At 37.9% G+C, this 22261-nt stretch overlaps 1 protein-coding gene across 10 annotated transcripts in view; it reads left to right on the forward strand.

The window, feature by feature from the left end:
* The window catches only part of POLN (DNA polymerase nu), a 174943-nt gene that overhangs the window by 126662 nt on the left and 26020 nt on the right, over positions 1 to 22261 (forward strand). For 7 of the 10 annotated variants that reach the window (XR_011437648.1, XM_001489088.7, XM_070264051.1 and 4 more), the window contains one exon: positions 21461 to 21543. The exons of the other annotated variants lie outside the window; for them this stretch is intronic. Coding sequence is in view for 6 of the 7 variants with exons in the window: in XM_001489088.7 (XP_001489138.5) it covers positions 21461 to 21543 (83 nt within the window). In the remaining variant the exon portion in view is untranslated. The remainder of the gene's footprint in view (positions 1 to 21460; positions 21544 to 22261) is intronic. 10 annotated transcript variants of the gene reach the window in all.

Raw genomic sequence — 22261 nt, forward strand, 5'->3', positions numbered from 1 at the left:
AAATTAATGATAAAACACAATATGTGAAAAAAAAAACCACAATATGTGAAAATTTGTGGGACACAGCAAAAGTAGTACTTAGAGGGAAATTTAGAACTTTAAATACATTTATCAGGAAATGGAAAATGTTAAAAACAAATGAGATAAGTATTCAACTCAATAAGTTGGAAAAAGAACAACAAATCCAAATACACAAAAAAGAAGATAATTTATAAATGGCAGAGATTTTAAAAATCAAGGAAAAAATAGAAAAGATTAAGAAAATAAAAATGATAATTCTTGTCCTTTTATTATTAATTTCTAAGTGTATTGTAGTATAGTTAGGAATATAATTTGTGTAATATGGCTCCTTTGGTGTTTAGTGGGGCTTCGTTTTTGGCCAAGCACGCATCCTCACTGTGTTGGTTGTGAAGTGTTACGTGTATCTAACAGCTTGAGCTTATTAATTGCTCTCTTCCGATCTGCAATTTCTCTGCTTTTTGTTTGTTTGCTTGCTTGATCTACAAGTTTCTGAGAGGAGTATGCTAGAGTCTCCACTTATAATTGCCGATCTATCTATTTCTCCCTGAGGTTTTGTAAGTTTTTTCTTTTTTTCTTTTTTTTTTTTTTGAGGAAGATTAGCCCTGAGCTAACTACTGCCAATCCCCCTCTTTTTGCTGAGGAAGATTGGCCCTGAGCTAACATCCATGCCTATCTTCCTCTACTTTATATCCGGGACGCCTACCACAGCATGGCTTGCCAAGCAGTGCCATGTCTGCACCCAGGATCCAAACTGGCGAACCCTGGGCTGCCAAAGCAGAACATGCGAACTTAACCACTGCGCCACTGGGCAGCCCTGTAAGTTTTTTCTTGAGAGGTTTTGATGCCGAATTGTTAGGTGTTTATGTGTTTATGATGGATGTATCTTTTTGTTCTACTTTCAGCAGAATATAATCTCCTTTGCCTTTATGACTTTTTCTTGGCTTAAATTAAATTTTTATCACATTAAGATTTCTTTAGAGAATATTTGCCTTATATATCTTTTCCTGTTCTTTTATTTTCACCTTTCTGTGTCTTTTGTACATAATATGGAAATTTTAAAATTCAGATTATGAGTCCTTTTCTTATTTGGTGAATTAACTCACATACATTTGTTATAATTACTGATGTATTAAGCGTTTTCTGTCTTCTTATGTCATATTTTCGATATACTGTGTTTTCTTTTCTTTCCTATTTTCCATTGGATAGACCATGTTTTCTTCTGGTAGTTTACGATCTTCATCTAAATTTATATCTAACTTTCCTTTCTTTTAATTTCCTTGTCAAGTTTTGAGTTAGAAAGTGTTCCTTCTTTTCCATTCTCTGGAAGAGTTTATGTAAGAGTGGTCTTGTTTCTTCCTTAAATGTTTGGAAGAAATCATCAGTGAATCAGCTGGGCCTGGGATTTTTTTCTGGGGGATTCAATTTATTTAAGAGATATATGACTGCTCAGTTTTTCTACTACTTCTTGTATTGGTTTTGGTGTATTGCGTTTCACATTGAATTTGTCCATTTCATCTATTTTTTCAAATTTATTGGCATAAAGTTGCTCATATTATTCTCTTTTGATCATCTTAATGACTGTAGGGTCTGTAATGATATTCCATTTTCATTCTTTATATTGATAATTTATGCCTTGTCTTTTTCATTCTTATTCAATTTATGCCTTCTCTTTTTCATTCTTATTTAGTCTTTCTAGGGACTTGATATTATTAATCTTTTCAAAGAACCAATTATGAAATCTCTTTGTTGTAGGTTTGTTTTCTATTGTATTAATTTCTTCTCTTATCTTTCCTATTTCCTTCTTTCTACTTTCTTTGGATTTGTTATGTTGTTCTTTCTTTTTCCAACTACTTGTGATAGAGCGTTGGTTTTCAGATTTCCTTCATTTCTAAAATGGATTTAAGGCTATAGTTTTCTTTCTAAGCGTGACTTTAGCTACATCTCATAAATTTTGCTATGTCTATTTTCACTGTCATTCAACAAAAAATATTTTCTAATAGCCATTGTGATTTCTTCTTTGACCCAAGGCTTGTTTAGAAGTACAATGCTTAATTGCCAATATAGTGAATTTTCTAGTTTTTGTTGTTATTGTTGCTACTGGTGATTTTTAGCTTAATTCTACTATGGTCAAAGAACATTCTCTGTAGGATTTAGGTCCTTTGAAATATGTTTTAAATGGCTTTACAGACCAGCATGAGGTCAGTTTTGTCCTTTTGCATTTGATAAGAATGTGCAGTCTGTCCTTATTGGGTTCTGTGTATGTCAGTTAGGTCAGGTTTGTTAGACATGTTGTTCACATCTTCTATGTCCTTCCTAATATTTGTGTGCTTGTTCTATTACCTTTTAGAGTTGAGTTAAAGTCTCCCATTATGATCATGGATTTCTCTATTTCTCCTTTTGGTTCTGTGCATTTTTGCTTCATACTTTTGAAGCTATATTATTAGGCATATGTAAACTTACAACTATTTTTTCTGATATGAATACAGCTAAACCAGCTTTCTTTTGGCTGGAGTTTGCATATTATCTTTTCCCCATTCTCTTATTATACTTCCAACATTTCTGTGCCCTTATATTTAAGATTTGTTTTTTGTAAGCAGCATATAGTTGGGTTTTGGCTTTTTGTCCAGTCTGACTATGATATTCTTTTAATTAGAGATTTAGTCTTTTACAGTTAATACAATTACTTGGGGTTTTTTATCTGTGTTGTTCTACTGTTTGTATTTATCCTTCCTGTTTTATCTTCTATTTTCTCTTCTTTTTTGCCTTCCTTTTGGATTAATCACTTTTTCTCTATTAGCCATTGGTTTTACAGTCTTTTAATATTCTTCTAATGGTCAGATTATGACGTGAATCATTGACTCACTGCAGTCCAAAATAAATTAATGTTTTGACTACTTTCCCAGACAATGCTCTGACTTCAGAACCTTTCAACTCTCTTCACCCTTCTTGCCTTTTGTGTTATTTCTGATCATACATTTTAATTCTACATATATTTAAACCCTATAAGATAATAATACTCTTGTATTTTACAGTCAATAATCTATTGTTATGAAATGTTCTTCAACTTTAGTAATTTGTCTTATCTTAAACTCTTGTTTGATATTCTCTACAAAGGTATTATTCAGCTAGTGTCTTCATCATATATCTTTTCCATCTTTTTGCTATCATCATTTCTGTGTTTTTATACTTATGGTGTACCTTGTGTATGCAGCATTTTAAAAATGTAATCCACTCTGACAATCTTTGCCTTTTAATTGGAGTATTTTGTTCGTTTACGTATAATATAATTACTGATATATTTAGGGATAACTCTCTCCTTTTGGCATTGTTTTCTATTTGTCTCACTTATTCTGTGTTTCTTTGTCTCTCCCTTCTTGCCATTTTTTGGATTAAGTATTTTTTGTTATTTCATTTTCCCCTCTATTACTTTGTTAGATATATATTCTTTCACTATTCTTTTAGAAACTATTCTAGAGATTATTACAAGCATCCTTCACTTATAAAAATGTGATATAAAGTTGTAATTTTACTACTTCTCAGACTATGTAACACTTTAACTCCATTTATCTTCCCTTCCTGCCTTTTGTACTTATTGCTGTAATATATTTTAATTCTACATAATTTCGAACTGCGCAAAATATTATGATATGGTTTTAGACAATCAATATTCATTTTAACTTTACTGATATCCTTTCCATTGCTCATTATTCCTTCCTGCATCTCTGTGCTTCCATGTGGAATTATTATAGTTTATTCCATCTTTAGCATTTCTTTTAGTGCAGGTATTCAGATGACAAATTATCTCAGTTTTTGTTTGTCTGCCATGTTCTAATTTTACGTTTATTTTTGAGCAATATTTTTGCTGCATATAGAATTCGTGTTTGGCAGTTACTATTGTAATTTTTTTGCATCTTGATTATTTCATTCCATTTTTTCTATTTTCCATTATTTCTGTTAAAAAGTCACTGTTAGTTGTGTTGGTGCTTCTTTGAAGGTAATCAATTATTTTTTTCTAGTTGTTTTTAAGATTTTTCTCTTTGTCTTTGGTTTTCAGAAATTTTATGTTATGCTCAGATGTGATTTTCTTTGTATCTACCTTGATTGTGGTTTGTAGTGTTTCTTTTATCTATGGCTTGATGTCTTTCATCAACTTTGGAAACTTCTCAGTCATTATCTCTTTAAATATTACTTCTACTCCCTTCTTTCTCCTCTCCTTCTGGGACTATGGTTAAACTTATGTTAGAACGTTTCACCATGTTCCATATATCTCTTATTTTCTTTTCTGTATTTTCCATCTTTTTTCTCTACATGCCTCAGGCTGGATATTTTGTCTGATCTTCCATTCTTTTGTCTGTATTCTATTCAGTAATCTTTTCTACAAGAATAGCTATTAGACTGTTAAAATTAAACCCTATTTGAGTAAACTTTTGAGTTCTTAATTTTATTTATTGCATTTTTCACTTCTACAATCATCCATTTAATTGTTTTTCATAGTTTTCAATTCTCTACTCAAATTCTCAATTTGTCATCTATCTTAAACATATTAATCACAATCATTCTAATGTCTGTAACTGGTAACCACAATATCTATGTCTCCCATACATCTGTCTCTGTGGTTTCTCTCTTGGTTTTCAGTCATTTGATCTTATTTCCTGGGATGCCAGGTAATTTTTGATTGAATAGTGTGAATGAAAGGATAGAGGTTACTTATGGGTATGAAAAGTGTTATCTTCCTCAAAAGATGATTTATTCTTGCTTCTGGCACACAATTAAGCTGGGGGAAGACTGCCTTAGTCGAATCAGAGATTAATTCATTGGGAAGATGGGCTTTGGTATTTGTGAAAGCTAGTAAATTACTAGGGGATCTTTTCCCCTAGAGTACCAAGGACCTGCTTTCTTGATAAGCCCTGAACTTCAACTTTTTCTCCAGTCTCGTAGACTTCTGGAATCTGTACTCAGCTTTTCAACCATCACTTGAAAATTAGCAGATTTCTTAAGAGAGAATGTGGCACCAAACCTCAGGGTTACATTTCTGCACGTCTCTTTCTCTGCAGTCAAAGCCTCTCAAGTTCTTACTGCCTTGGGTTTTTTTCTTTCTGCTCTCTCAGACCTTCAAATAGATGCTTTTTTTCTTTTGGTGAGGAAGAGTGGCCCTGAGCTAACATCTTTTGCCAATCTTCCTCTTTTTGCTTGAGGAAGATTGTTGCTGAGCTAACATCTATGCCAATATTCATCTATTTTTTGTATATGGGACGCCACCACAGCATGGCTTGATGAAAACTGTGTAGGTCTGCACCCAGGATCCAAACCCACGAACTCTGGGCCACCAAAACAGAGCACATGAACTTAACCATTACTCCACTGGGCCAGCCCCCAAATAGATATTTTTTTTAATATTTTCTCCAGTGTTTATAGTTGTTCTGCATGGGAAGGTTTATCTACAACATGCTGGTCGGCATCTACCAAAACTGGAAAACTCTTCAGGTTTTTTAAAAGTTATATGTTTAAAATTTGTTCTTACACTTTTTGCCCTTAAGAAGCATACCTATTCATTTCTTCATTCATTCACTCACTAACTACTTACTGAATATTTACTATGTTACTGTTTCAGGCGCTAGGGTAAATACTCATGTTTTTTTGTTATTCTTTTGATTACTTAAAATGATCAGTATTTACATCTTCCTTCTAATAAAACACACCATTTAGCATGTCCTTATGTCCCTTTAAGCTCCCCTTTCCACTCCACTCCTGTTAATGTTGTCTAGAGTTTTCGTCCTGTGCAGTTACAGATATTTTCTCTTTTATTTGATCTAAGCTTTATTGAAAAAAGAAAAACCAACAATGGATTTTGCCAGAACATTGTATTCCCCTTCTTTCCCATATCTCTTATAGCAACAACTGAAGTTGTTTATTTTATTACTGGAATACTTCTTCCAAGAGTTTTTGCTGAGGATCTTTGTATGGCAAACTTTCACACCCTTCAGATATTCTATCAAGTTCAGTTTTCTGAAGAAGTCCTTTCTGGAGCTTTCCACCCAGCTCCAGTGTGGACTCATCGCCTTCTGTACCTGGTGCACAACTGTCGGCCTGGGGCTTCTCCTCATCATCACCTGGGGTCCCCTTTCCCCTTGTCCTATATTGGAGCTCCTATTTCCTACTTCCCTTTCTTGGGTTACTCCATTGTCTTGGTAGAGCATATCCTTACATGGCTCCCTCAGAAATGGTACGTGGAAGGTTAATTTCTAGAGACATTACATGTCTGAAAATGTCTCACATTTGGTTGATAATTTGGCTGGAGATAGAATTCTATGTTGGAGATTATTTTCTTTCAGACTTTTGAAGGCAATATTCCCTTGTAATATTTTGTTGGGTTTTTTTCCTTCATTTGTTAGAAGTTTTTCTTCTTAATCAGTCTTTTCCAAGGACCATCTCTTGTAATGAGATTACCATGTGCAACTCTCTGCTAGTTAACTTGTAAGCTTTAATAACATGAATGATTTTCTAGGAAAATATAAATTACCCAAAGGGATCCAAGAAAAGACAGAAAACCCAAGAGACCAATAACCTGCTCAGAGGAAACAGAAAAAGAAAGAACTACACTTCCATAAGCACCAAAAAAAGCAGCTGGGCCAAGTAGTGCTTTCAAACCTCTGAAGAACAGATGATTCCTGTGGTTTAAGCTGGTCCTGAGTCCCAGAACACAGAACAGGTCCACACTTACTCTAGGGCTGGCCTGGCACACATGATCAAGTGGGAGTCATTCCAGGAGGGCAAGATGGTTTACTGTTAGGAAGCAGGTTGACATACAGCCAGCAGGAGTAGTCAAAGACAAACCCATGTCGTCATCTTCCATTTCCTCTCTGTCTGCTCCAACACATCCTTTTCATAATCATAATCATAATGCAAGTCTGTTTCTGACAATTAGGTTATCTCTAATTTTCTGGCACCTTTCCTATTCTTCCTGTTTCCTTCCAGTTAGAATCACTGAAACTGGATGCTGTTTTGTCCTTTAATGTGTGCGTTCTCACAAATCTGGGACAGAATTCACGCAGAGTGGCTGCCTCCCCTCATTAGTGCCTCACCTACCTTAGATTTCACTTTTCTGTTGATGGTGCTTGCCAGGCCCTTTCCAGCTTTAAGATAATCCTCTTTCACCAAGGGATCAAAAAGCAGTGAAGAGCCCGTGTCTCTGGGCCCTCTTGTGTCTGTGGCCTCCAGGCAGGTCGTTAACTGTGCTGGGAAGGCATTTTAAGTGCCTCGACCCAAAGAATCTGGCTCAGTAGGTCTGGAGTCAGGGTGGAGGAACATAATTAAGATGCTCTCTCAGTGATTCTGAAGCAGTCAGGTTCATTGATGCAGGCCGTCCCACGTTCTTTGGAGGGCTTCAGCTTGAGGCTGCCTACAACTGCCATCTGTCCCTAGACACCCCTCACTGGATACAGACCACAACTCGAAAGAAGTGCTCTAGTGGGACCTTAGAAGGTTGGTCTATCTCAAAATGCACATGCTAGAACTCATTGCCTTCCAGAGCTGGTCTGCTCTCCCTCTGCTTCTGGGTTACTTGCCACACCCTGGCTGCTGGGCACTGCCCACCTTTGCTGGCCATGCCATGCAGTCCAGGCTCAAGGCCTGTCCTAGCAGCCCTGTTGGAGGCAGTGAGGTTCTTCTGCCTCCTTTTCCCCTGTGGGATTCTGACTTATCTGTCCTTGGGTGGCCCCTTGCCAGGCCTTTCTTATTGTGAGCTTCCTGTGCTCCTGGGTGCAAAGTCTTCCGTCTCTACTCTCTGCTCAGTCTCTGCCAGGGTATTTCTAGGCCTGATTACAGTCTCATCCCTACTTCTTCGATACCCAGGGATGGCCTCTGGTGTAGATGCCAAAGTCAAGCATAAGTTTGACAAAGGATTTAGAAAGAATTTCACTTACATCACTTTTATACAAATTCCATTCCATTTTTCCATTTCTTAGCAACTGAACAATAATCCAGGTTTGGCTTCATTGAATTGGGGAACCTCTAACCTCTTGCATACTCTGACCCCTGGGACACCCACTGTGACTGTATCCATCTATTGTTAGTTGGCCAAGGCCATGTCTGTGGGGCATTTTGTTCCTCATCCAACATCTAAATCACTGTTTCCACTTAGCTTTGTCTTCTTTTGGCTGGCCAGAATTCCATTCCTATTCGTTCTTTCTCTCTATCTTTCTCCCATACACACTTTTGATTCCTATTACTTTGTGGGTTTTTTTGTTTTCATAATTTGGGTCTCATTGTGTAATCATTTTAAATACATTATGGTTCATATGCTTTGGTAGTCTGAATAATGGTTCCCCAAAAGATATCCACGTTTTAATCCATGGATATGAATTGTTACCTTATATGGAAAAAGATCTTTGCAGCATGATTAAGTTAATTATCTTGAGATGAGAAGATTATCCTGGATTATTAGAATGGGTTCTAAATGCTGTCACAGTGCACTTATAAGAGGGAGATAGAGGGAGACTTCACACAAACAGAGGAGAAGGCCATGTGACCCCAGAAGCAGAGATTGGAGTGATATGGCCACAAGCCAAGAAATGCCAGCAGCCACCAAAAGCTGGAAGAGGGGAGGAATGGATTCTCCCTCTAGAGCATCCAGCAGGAATGGGGCCCTGTTGACCCCTTGACTTTGGCCCAGTGGTACTGATTTCAGACTTCTAACCTCCAAAACTGTAAGGGAATAAATCTCTCTTGTTTTAAGCCACCAAATTTGTGGTAATTTGTTATGGCAGCCACAGGAAGCTAATGCATAAGCCAACCTCTCAAAAATTCTTTCAAGCTCCAGGCATATTAGTTTATGGAACATCTGCTGTGTGGCTCTTAGTGGCCACTTCAGCAGGTAAGTGCAGTTAATGAAAATGTTATACTTTTTTCCTGGTATGCAATCCCAAGAGAACACAGGTGACCTTCTTCTCTGTCATTGTATCTGAGCAGAGACATATGGAGCCAGAGCAACTTGCTCTTCACAAAGGCCCCAAATTCTCCCTAACCCTAGAATTGGTAGTGAGAAATACAGTGTGAAATCCAGTGGATGAGAACCTGAGTTCAAAACCAGTGCATAAAGACTAACCAGATAACAATTTGAATAGCTGTATTAATATCAGACAAGTTAGATTTCAGGACAAGGAATATTACCAAGGATAGAGAGAGACATTTCATAAAAGGGCCAATTCATCAAGAAAAGATAACAGTTGTACGTAGGGGGTGCACCTAATAAGAGAGCTTCAAAATACATGAGGCAAAACCTGGTAGAACTGAAAGGAAAAATGGACAAATCTTCAAGCAGAGTTGGAGACTTCAATACTTCTTTCTCAATGATTGATAAGAACAGGGAAAATCAGAAGGTATATGGAAGACCTGAATAACATTATCCACCAACAACTGCAGAATTAGATTAGAAATTAATTAGGAATTAAATTAGAAATCAGGAACAAAAAATATATATGGAAAATCCCCAAATATTTGGAAAATAAAAAATACATTTCTAAATAACCCATGAGTCAAAGGAAAAGGTCACAAGGAATATTAGAAAATATTTTGAGCTAGAGGATAATGAAAACACAACATGTCAGAAATTATGGCATGCTGCTATAGAAGTACTTAGAGAGAAATTTATGACATTAAATGCTCCTATTAGAAAATAAGAAAAGTCTAAAATAAATTATCAAAGCTTCTAAGGACCTAGAAAAATAAGAGCAACTTAAGTCCTAAGTCAGTAGAAGGAGGATAAGAGGAGCAGAAATCAGTGTAAATAAAGGACAGAAAAATAGAAGAGAAAATCACAGAAACCAAAAGCAGGATTTTCAAAAAGATGAATAAAATTTATAAACTCCTGGGGAGACTGATCAAAAAAAAAAAGGAAAAACCACAAATTACCAATATCAGGATGAAAAAGATTACATCAGCATAAACTCTACAGATGTTAAAAGAATAGGGCAATGTAATTAGCAACTTTATGTCCATAAATTTTGTAACTCAAATTTCCTGAAATGTACAAATTGCCAAAACTGACAAAATAAGAAATAGATGGTCTCAATAGCCTCTTATCTGTTTAAAAAGTTGAATTTGTAATAAAAAGCTTCCCAGTGCTACATGGCTTCACTAGAAAATCTATCAAACATTTAAGGAAGAGGGAACGCCATCCTTTGCAAATACTTCCAGAAAATATAAGAAGAGTGAATACTTCTCAACTCATTTTATGAAGCCAGAATTACCTTGATACTAAAACAAAGACATTATGCAAAGAGAAAACTACAGACTAATATACCTCATGATCATACTCGCAAAATTCCTTCACAATGTTAGCAAACCAAATCTATCAATATAAAAAAAGGACAATACTCCATAACTAATTGGGGTTTATCCAGGGAATGTCTGGTTAGCTTAGCATTCAAAATCAATGTAATTAATCATATTAAGAGAATAAAGGAGAAAAACCATGTAATCATCTCAATAGATGTAGGAAAGGATTTGATATAATTCAAGACCTATTTATTATAAGAACTTACAGTAAACCAAAAATAGAAGGGAGACTTTCTCAACATGATAAAGGGCATATATGAAAAACCCATAGCTAATATCTTACTTAATGGTGAGAAATTCATTGCTTTCCCCCTAAGAATAGGACAACACAAGAATGTCTGCTCTCACAACTTCTATTCAACATTATACTGGAGGTTCTAGTCAGTGTAATAAAGCAGAAATAAACAATAATAAAAATGAAGGGAATGCAGTTTGGAAAGAAAGAAGGAAAACTATCTTTATTTGAAGACAGCATCATTGTGTATACAGAAAAAGCCTAAGGGATCTACAAAAAAAATGATATTAAAACCACTAAGAATATCACCCCAAAACAGCAGGTTACACATTCTTCTCAAGTGCACATGGAACATTCTCAAGGATTGACCATATTTTGGGAACCAAAGCAAAGATCAATAAATACAAGAGAGTTGAAATAATATCAAGCATCTTTTCTGATCACAATGCTATTAAACTAGAAATCAACTACAAGAAAAAAGCAGAGAAAGGTGCAAAAATGTGGAGACTAAACAACACGCTTCTCAACAAACAATGGATCATTGAAGAAATTAAAGAAGAAATCAAATTTTATCTGGAGACTAATGAAAATGAGAACACGACATACCAAACCATTTGGGATGCAGCAAAAGCAGTCCTAAGAGGGAAATTCATCGCAATACAGGCTCACCTCACTAAACAAGAAAAAGCTCACATAAGCAACCTCAAACGACACCTAACAGAACTAGAAAAAGAAGAACAAACAAAACCCAGAGTCAGTAGAAGGAGGGAAATAATAAAAATAAGAGCAGAAATAAACGATATTGAAACAAAAAAGACAATAGAAAGGATCAATGAAACAAAGAGTTGGTTCTTCGAAAGAATTAACAAAATTGACAAACCCCTAGCCAGACTCACCAAGAAAAGAAGAGAGAAATCGCAAATTAATAAAATTAGGAATGACAGAGGAGAAATCACAACAGATACCAATGAAATACAAGAGATCATAAGAGAATACTATGAAAAACTATATGCCAACAAATTGAACAACCTGGAAGAAATGGACAAATTCCTAGACTCCTACAATCTCCCCAAACTGAATCAGGAAGAAATGGAGAATCTGAATAGGCCAATCACAAGTAAGGAAATAGAAACGGTAATCAAAAACCTCCCCAAAAATAAGAGTCCAGGACCAGACGGCTTCTCTGGAGAATTCTACCAAACATTCAAAGAAGACTTAATACCTATTCTCCTCAAACTGTTCCAGAAAATTGAGAAAGATGGAGTACTCCCTAACACATTCTATGAAGCCAACATCGCTCTGATCCCCAAACCTGACAAGGACAACACAAAGAAGGAGAACTACAGGCCGATATCACTGATGAACATAGATGCAAAAATCCTCAACAAAATTTTGGCAAACCGAATACAGCAATACATCAAAAAGATTATACACCATGATCAAGTGGGATTCATACCAGGGACACAGGGATGGTTCAACATCCGCAAGTCAATCAACGTGATACACTACATCAACAAAATGAAAAACAAAAACCACATGATCATCTCAATAGATGCAGAGAAAGCATTCGACAAGATCCAACACCCATTTATGATAAAAACCCTCAGTAAAATGGGTATAGAAGGAAAGTACCTCAACATAATAAAGGCCATATATGATAGACCCACAGCCAACATCATACTCAATGGACAAAAACTGAAAGCCATCCCTCTGAGGACAGGAACAAGACAAGGGTGCCCACTTTCACCACTCCTATTCAACATAGTACTGGAGGTGCTGGCCAGAGCAATTCGGCAGGAAAAAGAAATAAAAGGAATCCAAATAGGTAACGAAGAAGTAAAACTCTCGTTGTTTGCAGACGACATGATCTTTTATATAGAAAACCCCAAAGAATCCACAGAAAAACTATTAGAAATAATCAACAACTACAGCAAAGTAGCAGGGTATAAAATTAACGTGCATAAATCAGTAGCATTTCTATACACTAACAATGAACTAACAGAAAAAGAACTCAAGAACTCAATCCCATTCACAATCGCAACAAAAAGAATAAAATACCTTGGGATAAATTTAACCAAGGAAGTGAAGGATCTATACAATGAAAACTACAAGACTTTCTTGAAAGAAATTGACGATGACATAAAGAGATGGAAAGACATTCCTTGCACATGGATTGGAAGAATAAACATAGTTAAAATGTCCATACTACCTAAAGCAATCTACAGATTCAATGCTATCCCAATCAGAATCCCAAGAACATTCTTCACAGAAATTGAACAAACAATCCTAAAATTCATATGGGGCAACAAAAGACCGCGAATTGCTAAAGCAATCCTGAGCAAGAAAAACAAAGCCGATGGAATCACAATCCCCGATTTCAAAACATACTACAAAGCTACAGTGATCAAAACAGCATGGTACTGGTACAAAAACAGGTCCACAGATCAATGGAACAGAATTGAAAGCCCAGAGATAAAACCACACATCTATAGACAGCTAATCTTCGACAAAGGAGCAGAGGGCCTACAATGGAGAAAAGAAAGTCTCTTCAACAAATGGTGCTGGGAAAACTGGACAGCTACATGCAAAAGATTGAAAATTGACCATTCTTTTTCACCACACACCAAAATAAACTCAAAATGGATCAAAGACCTAAAGATTAGGCCTGAGACAATAAGTCTTTTGGAAGAGAATATAGGCAGTACACTCTTTGACATCAGTTTCAAAAGAATCTTTTCGGACACTGTAACTCCTCAGTTGAGGGAAACAATAGAAAGAATAAACAAATGGGACTTCATCAGACTAAAGAGCTTCTTCAAGGCAAGGGAAAACAGGATTGAAACAAAAAAACAGCTCACTAATTGGGAAAAAATATTTACAAGCCACTTATCTGACAAAGGGTTAATCTCCATAATATACAAAGAACTCACACTGCTTAACAACAAAAAAACAAACAACCCGATCAAAAAATGGGCAGAGGACATGAACAGACATTTCTCAAAAGAAGATATGAATATGGCCAATAGACACATGAAAAGATGTTCATCATCGCTAATCATCAGGGAAATGCAAATCAAAACTACACTAAGATATCACCTTACACCCGTTAGATTGGCAAAAACATCCAAAACCAAGAGCGACAAATGTTGGAGAGGTTGTGGAGAAAAAGGAACCCTCATACACTGTTGGTGGGAATGCAAACTGATACAGCCACTATGGAAAACAGTATGGAGATTTCTCAAAAAGTTAAAAATAGAAATACCCTATGACCCAGCCATCCCATTACTGGGTATCTATCCTAAGAACCTGATATCAGAAATCTCAAGAGTCCGTTGCACCCCTATGTTCATCGCAGCATTATTTACAATAGCCAAGACGTGGAACCAGCCTACATGCCCAGAAACTGATGATTGGATAAAGAAGATGTGGTATATATACACAATGGAATACTACTCAGCCATAAAAAAAGACAAAATCGGCCCATTCACAACAACGTGGATGGACCTCGAGGGTATTATGTTAAGCGAAATAAGCCAGTCAGAGAAAGACGAACTCTATATGACTCCACTCATAGGTGGAAATTAGCATATTGATAAGGAGATCTGATCGGTGGTTACCAGGGAAAAGGGGGGGTAGGGGGAGGGCACAGAGGGGGAAGTGGTGTACCCACAACATGACTAACAAAAATGTACAACTGAAATCTCACAAGGTTGTAATCTATCATAACATTAATAAAAAAAAAAAAAAAAACCACTAAGAATATTTAGCAAGGTCATAGGAAACAAAGTTAATGTATAAAAATCAATAGTATTTGTATATAGTAGCAATAAACGTTGAAAAATAAAAACATTTAAAACAATGCGATTACAATAACATCCAAAAGTATAAAATACTTAGAGATAAATTTAATAAAATAGGTGTTTGACCTGTACACTGAAAACTACAAACATTGCTGAGAGGAATTAAAGACCTAAACAAATGGAGAGATATATAGTGTGTCCATGGATTGGGAGGCTCACTACTGTTAAGATGTCAGTTTACCCCAAATCAACCTATAAATTCAACATGATTCCAATAAAAATCCTAGCAAGACTTTCTTGTAGAAGTTGCAAGAAATTATAATAAAACTCTTACATTGGCACTTATGTTGAGAACAGTTTTGAAAAAGAACAAAGTTTGAAGAATTTTACCTGATTTCAGAACTTGCTGTAAAGTTACAGTAATTGAGACAGTGGGTTATCAGTATAAGAATAGATACATAGATCATTAGAACAGACGAGAATCCAGAAATAGACCCTCATATGTGTGATTAATTCATTTTCAGCATAAGTGCCAACGTAATTTGATGCGGTAAAGAATAATCTCTCTAAATGATGCTGGAACAACGAGATATCCACTTAGAAAATATGAGTTTTGGCTCTTACTTCATACCATATACAAAAATTAATTCAAAATGGATCATAGACCTACACATAAAAGTTAAAACTATAAACTATTAAAACTATAGTTTTTATAAAACTATAAAAACTACTGGAAGAACACAGGAGAAAATCTTTTCATCTTTGGGGTTGACAAATATTTCATAGATAGGACACCAAAGCACCAACCATTTAATTTACTTTAATTTAATTGAAAAATTGATAAGTTAGACTTCCTCAAAATTTAAAACATCTGCTCTAGAACATCATTAAGAGGAAGAAAAGGCAAGCCACGGATTGGGAGGAATTATTCACAATACACATTTCTGACAACAGACTGGTGTCCGAACATATACAGATCTCTTGTAACTCCATAATAGAAAAACAAGTAACCCCTCCCAAAATAGGCAAAAGTTTTAAGCAGACACTTCACAAAATAAATGCCAGTGAGCACATAAAATATGTTCAGTATTACTAGTTATCAGGGAAATGCAAATTAAAGCCACAATTAGATACCTCTCCATACCCACTGGAATGGCTAAAACTAAAAAGACTAATAATATCAAGTGTTGGCAAGGATGTGAAGCAACCACAACTCTCATATATTGCAGTTAGGTGTGTAAATCGTGTAGCCAGTTGGGAAAAAAATAATCCTTTTCTTATAAAGTGAACAGACACTTAGCATACAACCCAGCAGTTCTACTCTTAGGTATTTATCCGAGTGAAATGAAAATATATGTATAATAAAAGACTTGTGCATAAAGTTCTTAGTAACTTTATAATAGCCATAACTCAAAAAAATTTAAATGTCTATTAACAGGTGAATTAATATACAAATTGTGTCATATGCTTACAATGGGAAAGTATCAGCAGTGGAAAGGAATGAACTAAGGATATACACAGCAGTGTAGATATGTCTCAAAAATATATGCTAAGTGAGAGAAGCCAGACACAAAAGAGTACTTACTGTATGCTTCCGTTTATATAGGATACAAGGCAAAGCTAACCCGCAGTGTCACTAATCAGATCTGTGCTTCCCTGGGCCTGTGTAGCGGGGCTGATTTGACTACAAAGGGGCATGAGGGAACATTTTGGAGTGATAGAAATGTTCTGTATCTTGATTGTGCTGGTAGTTATACAGGTGTATGCATTTTTGAAAATTCACTGGACTGTTCACTTAAAATGGGTGCATTTCACCATATGTTAATTATACTTCAATGAAGTTAATTTTTTAAAAATAACCAGAGAAAACACCAAGAGACCTGGCATAGTTTCCCAGCCACAATGACCTCCACTTCACAGTTTAGCCTTCAGCTTAACATCCCAAAAAGTAATCATACTTCGTGTTAAGCCACTCCAGACTCTTCTGCACCCAGAAGGATCAACAAACCTGGGCTACTTTGGGGCAGATCAGCTAAGGTTTTGCAACTGCTTGATCACTCAACAGATGCCAAACCAGAATCATCCTTGGTTGCCAGGGGCCAGAGGCCCTGCTTAAAGGTGGCCACCGGGGACCAACAGATCAAATGTAGCTCATGCCTTTCAGCCATTTTTATTCTTCCATAGGATTTTTTTTGTCTTTGTTTCTTCAATTTTTAAAAGTTCTTTGTAGTTAGGGATATTAGTCATTCATCTCTGATATATGTTACAAATATTTTCTCCTAGTTTGTTGTCTTTTGACTTTGATTATGGTATTTTATGCCATGCAAAAGATCTGGTGTTTTGTTTTGGTTTTTTGGTAATCTATCAGTCTTTTCTTTTATTGCATCCGGATTTTTGTTTTTTTGAGGGAGATTAGCCCTGAGCTAACATCTGTACCCATATTCCTCTATTTTACATGTGGGACACCTGCCACAGCATGGCTTGATAAGCGGTGCCTAGGTCCGTGCCCAGGATCCGGGCCGGCAAACCCCAGGCTACGAAGCAGAACGTGCAAACTTAACCACTACACAACCAGGCCAACCCCTATGCATCTGGGTTTTGAGTCATAGTAAGAAAGCCTTTCTCTGCATGCAGATTATAGAGGAATGCGCCCATGTTTTCTTTTATCTTTTTCCAAATGTCTATCCTGTTGTCCCAGCACCATTAATCAAGTCCATCTTTGCTCGGGTGACTGGAGATGCCATCTTTATGATGTTAGATTTCTGTATGTAGGTGAGTCTGTGTCTGAACTTCCTGTTCTGTTCCAGTGGTCTGTCTATTCACGTGCCTGTGCCACACTGCAATGATTATAGAGAACTCCTAGTGTGTTTGTACATAGGTGAGTCCTGCTGCCCCTCAGAGCTCTTCTATTCCATTTTCCTACCTATTCTTATGCATTTGTTCTTCCATATGAACTTTAGCATCACCTTGTCTAGTTCCATAAAAAAGCTTGTTCGTATTTTTATTGAGATCACATTAAATTCACAAATTAACATAGGGAGAGCTCATGTCTTGATGATGTTGAGACATTTCAATCAAGAACAAAGGATGCCTGGGGCTGGCCCCATGGCCAAGCAGTTAAGTTTGTGCGCTACACTTCGGCAAGCCAGGGTTTCACAGGTTTGGATCCTGGGTGCAGACTGCTCATCAGGCCGTGCTGAGGTGGTATCCCACATGGCACAACCGGAAGGACCTGCAACCAGGATATACAGCTATGTGCTGGGGGGCTTTGGGGAGAAGAAGGAGGAAAAAAAAGATTGGCAACAGATGTTGGCTCAGCTGCCAATCTTTAAAAAAAAGAAGAACAAGGGATGCCTTTCCATTTAATCAAGTCTACTTTTGTGTCTTTTAGGAGGTTTTAAAGGTTTCTTCATATAAGTTTTACACATTTCTTGTTAGGTTTATTCCTAAGTATTTTATCTTTTTTGTTAATATTTTATTTGTGTATATGAAGGCTATTGACTTGTTATATTAATTTTATTTCCTGCTATCTTTCTGAATTATTTTATTGTAGATTCTCTAGGGATTTCCAGGAATACTATCATGTCATCTGCAACTAGAGATTATTTCTTTTTTAATTTTCCAATTTGTATGCCTCTAGTTATTTGACTAATATTTCCAGAACAATGTTAAGTAATAGCAGAGGTAGTGGGCATCCTTGCCTTGTTTCTGACCTTAGTAAGGATGCTTCTGGTGTTTCCCCATTAATAAGATACTAACTTTAGGACTGAGGTGTATTGTTTTATAATTTTAAGGAAATATCCAGCTATTCCTATTTTCTCAAGAGTTTTTAAGAGTAGATGTTGAATTTTGTCATAGCTTTTTTTTTCAACAACTATGTAATTTTCTCCTTGGTCCTGTTAATGTGGTGAGTTACATTAACAGATTTCCTAACGTGGAACCAACCTTGCTTTCCTGGTATAGACTCTGCTTGGTCATGGGGTACTATTTTTTTTAATGTAGTATTGGACTCTGTTTGCCAATATTCAATCAATATACATAGGAAATATTGGTCTGTAATTTCCCTTTATTATACACTCTTTATCATGTTTGTCTAACTGTTATACTTGCTTAATAAAATAGATTTGCAACTTTTTCTTCATTTTATAAACTCTGAAACAGTTTATACAGCATGGGACTCTGGTCTGTAAAGGTTTGATAGAATTCTGCTTTGATCCATCTGGGCCTGGAGCTTTTGTGTGGAGTGGTTCCTCAATAATTTTCTCTGTTTCTTGTATGGATGTTGATCTGTTTAACCTTCATCTCTCCTGGGGCCAACTTTTATAACTGTGTTTTCTTAAGAAATTGTCCATTTCACCTGGATTTTCAAATTTACTTGCATAGAGTTGTGCAAAATAATTTTTTAAAGGTTTTTCTTAACCTCCTGCCTCTCCGTGGTTACTTTCCCTTTTTTCTTATATCGTATATCTGTGCTTGCTCCCTTTCGATTAAACCAGTTAATGGTTTGTCTATTTTATCTTTTATAAGAACCAGGATTTTTATTTATCAGTTTGATCTCTTGTCTTGCTGTTCTCAGCTTTACCGATTTCTGCTCCTCAGTTTATTTTAGCTTTATTATTTCCTTCCTTGTGTATTCTTTTGATTTTCTTTGTTGTTGTTCTTTTTCTTACTTTTTGAGTTGAAAACTTAATTCATATACTTTTGTTCTTTTGTTTTTACTAATATAGGCATTTAAGCCTATGAAATTTTCTCACTGCTTTAAATGTAATCCATTGGGTCTGACACATAGTGTTTTCATTAGAAATTATGTAATTTCTGTTTGTATTTCTCTTCACCCAAAAGTTGTCTGATAGAAGTGTTTTTTGTTTTATTTCTAGATAGATGGGCTTTTTTGGGTTTTGTTTTTGTTTTTAATTTCTAGTTTTCTTGCTCTGTGATCAGAGTGTTACTTTAATATTTCTAGCTTGTGCAACCTTTTGATGTTTTCTGTGTGCCCTCATGGGTGATGGGTTATTGTGAATATGCCATATGAGCTCGAGAAGAAAGTATACTCTCTATTATCAGAGCATGGTTTTGACATATGTCCATAATATCTTTTATTGATTATATTGTTTAGATCTTGTCATGTTTTGGCTCTGTAGGAAAAAGCAGGTTCTGGAAGAGTTTAATGCTGCTTCCTCAGAACTTTCTAACTCCGTTCAGCACGCTGAGGGGAGCTCACCTGTGCAGTTTGGTTGAGGGGCATCCTGCTTCAAAGTGCCTCGCTCCTCTGCCTCCCTCCAGTTGTCTTCAGATCCATCTGTTTGAGCCAAGGCATCGTCTGCTTTCATTGCGGGTGGCCCTCAGGGGTAGCAGAGAAAGCTAGTCTTAGTTTGTCAGCAGTGTCTTTCCCGGGCAGGTTTGGAGCACCTGTGGGGTTTCCAAAATAAAGGGAACTAGGTGGGGAGTGAGGGTGCCTGGTGACGTAAGAGTTGACACATGTTAGTTCTGAGCCTGGGTACATTTTAGCTTTTTGCTTCTTATCTAAATACAGCTGTCAACAATGCCAAGTTCAAGGGTGAGATAAACAAGTAGGCAAAATAGCTTAACACAATGGGAAAATGACAAAAGGAAATACATTGGTACTTGGAAAGCAGGTGGTGAAAGTAAGAACTCTAGGATGTCAGTGAAAATGGTGAAGTACGCAGCTCCGAGGACCTATTCCCTGACAGAAACATCCCAAATCAAGCAGAACTGGTCAGAACCAACTTTGTCAGATCTCTGGAAAGCAGTCAACAGTTTACAGCAACCAAACAAATGCTAAATCAAAAAAAGGCAACTTGAAAACAGGAGGAGAACTTTGTGGTATTTTCACTTGCTCTCCCCCCACCAGCTCAACAGTCCATGCGCCCAGTGTGGGACCCTGCTCCCTGGGTCCCAAGGGAGCAAGCAGACATTATTTGCAAAGAATTGTGTTTGTCTCTTCTGATTTGTCTGGGGGCTGCCTGAAGGATGACATGGGCCTTGTTTCACCTAACTCAGAACTCACTCGGGGCGGAAAAATGGCGGGCATTGCTCAAAAACCTTGTAAGATAAACAACCTGCAGCCGCTTGGAGCAAAAGATTCTATCTGAGGCAGATAATAAAGCATTGACAGCTTGGGAGGAAAAGCTGGAGGGAGATTCTTTGGGAAGTTAGGGCATTCAAAGCGCCTGTGTATACTGGGAAATTTAGAAAGCCGAGTGTGTGCCCACTCGGAAGAGACCTGAGGAGACTCTGAGCTTTCACGTTAGGCTGGTCGCTAGGCTCAGTGCCAGCAGCAAGTGAAAACTAAGGGCATTGTCAACGGCCTTGCTGAGCACTGAGGGAGGGCCCAGCACAGAGCCCACCACGAAGATGGGGACAGATTCCTTTTCCTTTTTCCTTATCCTTCTCTCTGTCTCTCTGTCTTTCTCTCCCTTCTCCTGAATCTGAAGTGTTCCCTCTGTTGGGGAGACTTGGTCCAGATGAGACACATGGCTGCCTAGGATGGTCTAGCAAGGAGCAAGGGCTCCAGATGCCCACTAGCCCCTGCGCTCCTCAGACGTCTCAGTTCTAATCTTTGCAGATCGCTGTGGTTCACACGCCGGTCAGATGTTGAGTTGATCCTTATTCTGTCTGAGTGCTGCAGCCCCAGGCCAGGGCTCACCCGCCAGGCCCTCTATCTATGGGAGGCAAAGCAGAAGATGCTCATCCAGTCCTGCAGAGGAACCAGACACCAGGCCCCAGAACCCCAGCTCTGGAACCAGGCTTTCCTCAAGTTGGGTTGGCACTCCTTTCGTAAAAGCATTTTTGGTTTTGGTTTGTGGATGCCCTGGGAATGGCCAGCTGCAATGGGCTCACCATCAGCATCTCTTCGGAGGGCCTATGCTGAGCCAGATGCTGCAGACATTGAATGTCTCCCCTACATAGATGACAGGCCTGATCTGAAACCATTAAGAACCTCCAGAGAAAGAACTGTGATGGGACAATGTCCGTGGTTTGGACTCTCGCGGCTTCCTCTGCAGACAGGGTGCCCATGTGCCTGACATCATGCCATCTTTCCCCATAGGAAAGACATTCCCTCAGAATGCGTGACCCACGTGGAGAGAGAGCAGACCAAGAAGGTGGTGTACTCGGTGGTCTATGGAGCAGGTAGGCCGCGGGCCCAGCTGAAGTCTTGGTGTCACTTGTAGGCCGGATGGAGGTGGCTTTCGTCGTGTGCCTGTGTTAAATGTGGCTGTGCCTTAGAGAAATCATTCTTGGCCTGTGAAGCTCCTTTTGTGAGTCACTGTGTATGATTTACACAAACAGTGATGACGTTTGTGACTCACCAAACACCAGTCAGACCACTCACAGCCGTGAACTGACACCAACCTTTTCAGATGAGAGAATGGAGGCGCAGAAGTGAGTGTCGTCCAAAGTTGCCCCACTAGGAGGAGTGTTGCAGGGCACACCTGGGCAATGTGGCCATGGCCCTGTGCTGGGGACCATTTCTGTGCTTTGAGATGCCAAAGGAGACCCTCACCCCAACCCTCCTGCCTCTGCTCCCTGCCTTCCCCTTCTCTCCTCCTCCTCCCCTTCTCCCTCCTTCTCCTCCCCACCATTGACCCCCTTGTTCCCCCCCTCTCCTTTTCCAACCCCAGGACCCAGGGCAGAGCAGGTCTTCTCCTCCCTTCCACTCTCCCTCCTTATCCTCCCCTTTGACTTCTTGACCACGGGCTTTCTGGGCTTTTTAAATTCTTTTCTCCCTCTAAGTCATACTGAATCAGTGAAACCTGGTGTCCCCTTGGTAGAGCAAGGGAGAGAGTCAGGAGAGGCTGTGGGCATCCAGCCCTTCCTTAAGGAAGGGTCCATCTGGCTGTTGGCCAGA

Source organism: Equus caballus, chromosome 3 (assembly GCF_041296265.1).
Source record: "Equus caballus isolate H_3958 breed thoroughbred chromosome 3, TB-T2T, whole genome shotgun sequence".
NCBI classification, from domain to species: domain Eukaryota; kingdom Metazoa; phylum Chordata; class Mammalia; order Perissodactyla; family Equidae; genus Equus; species Equus caballus.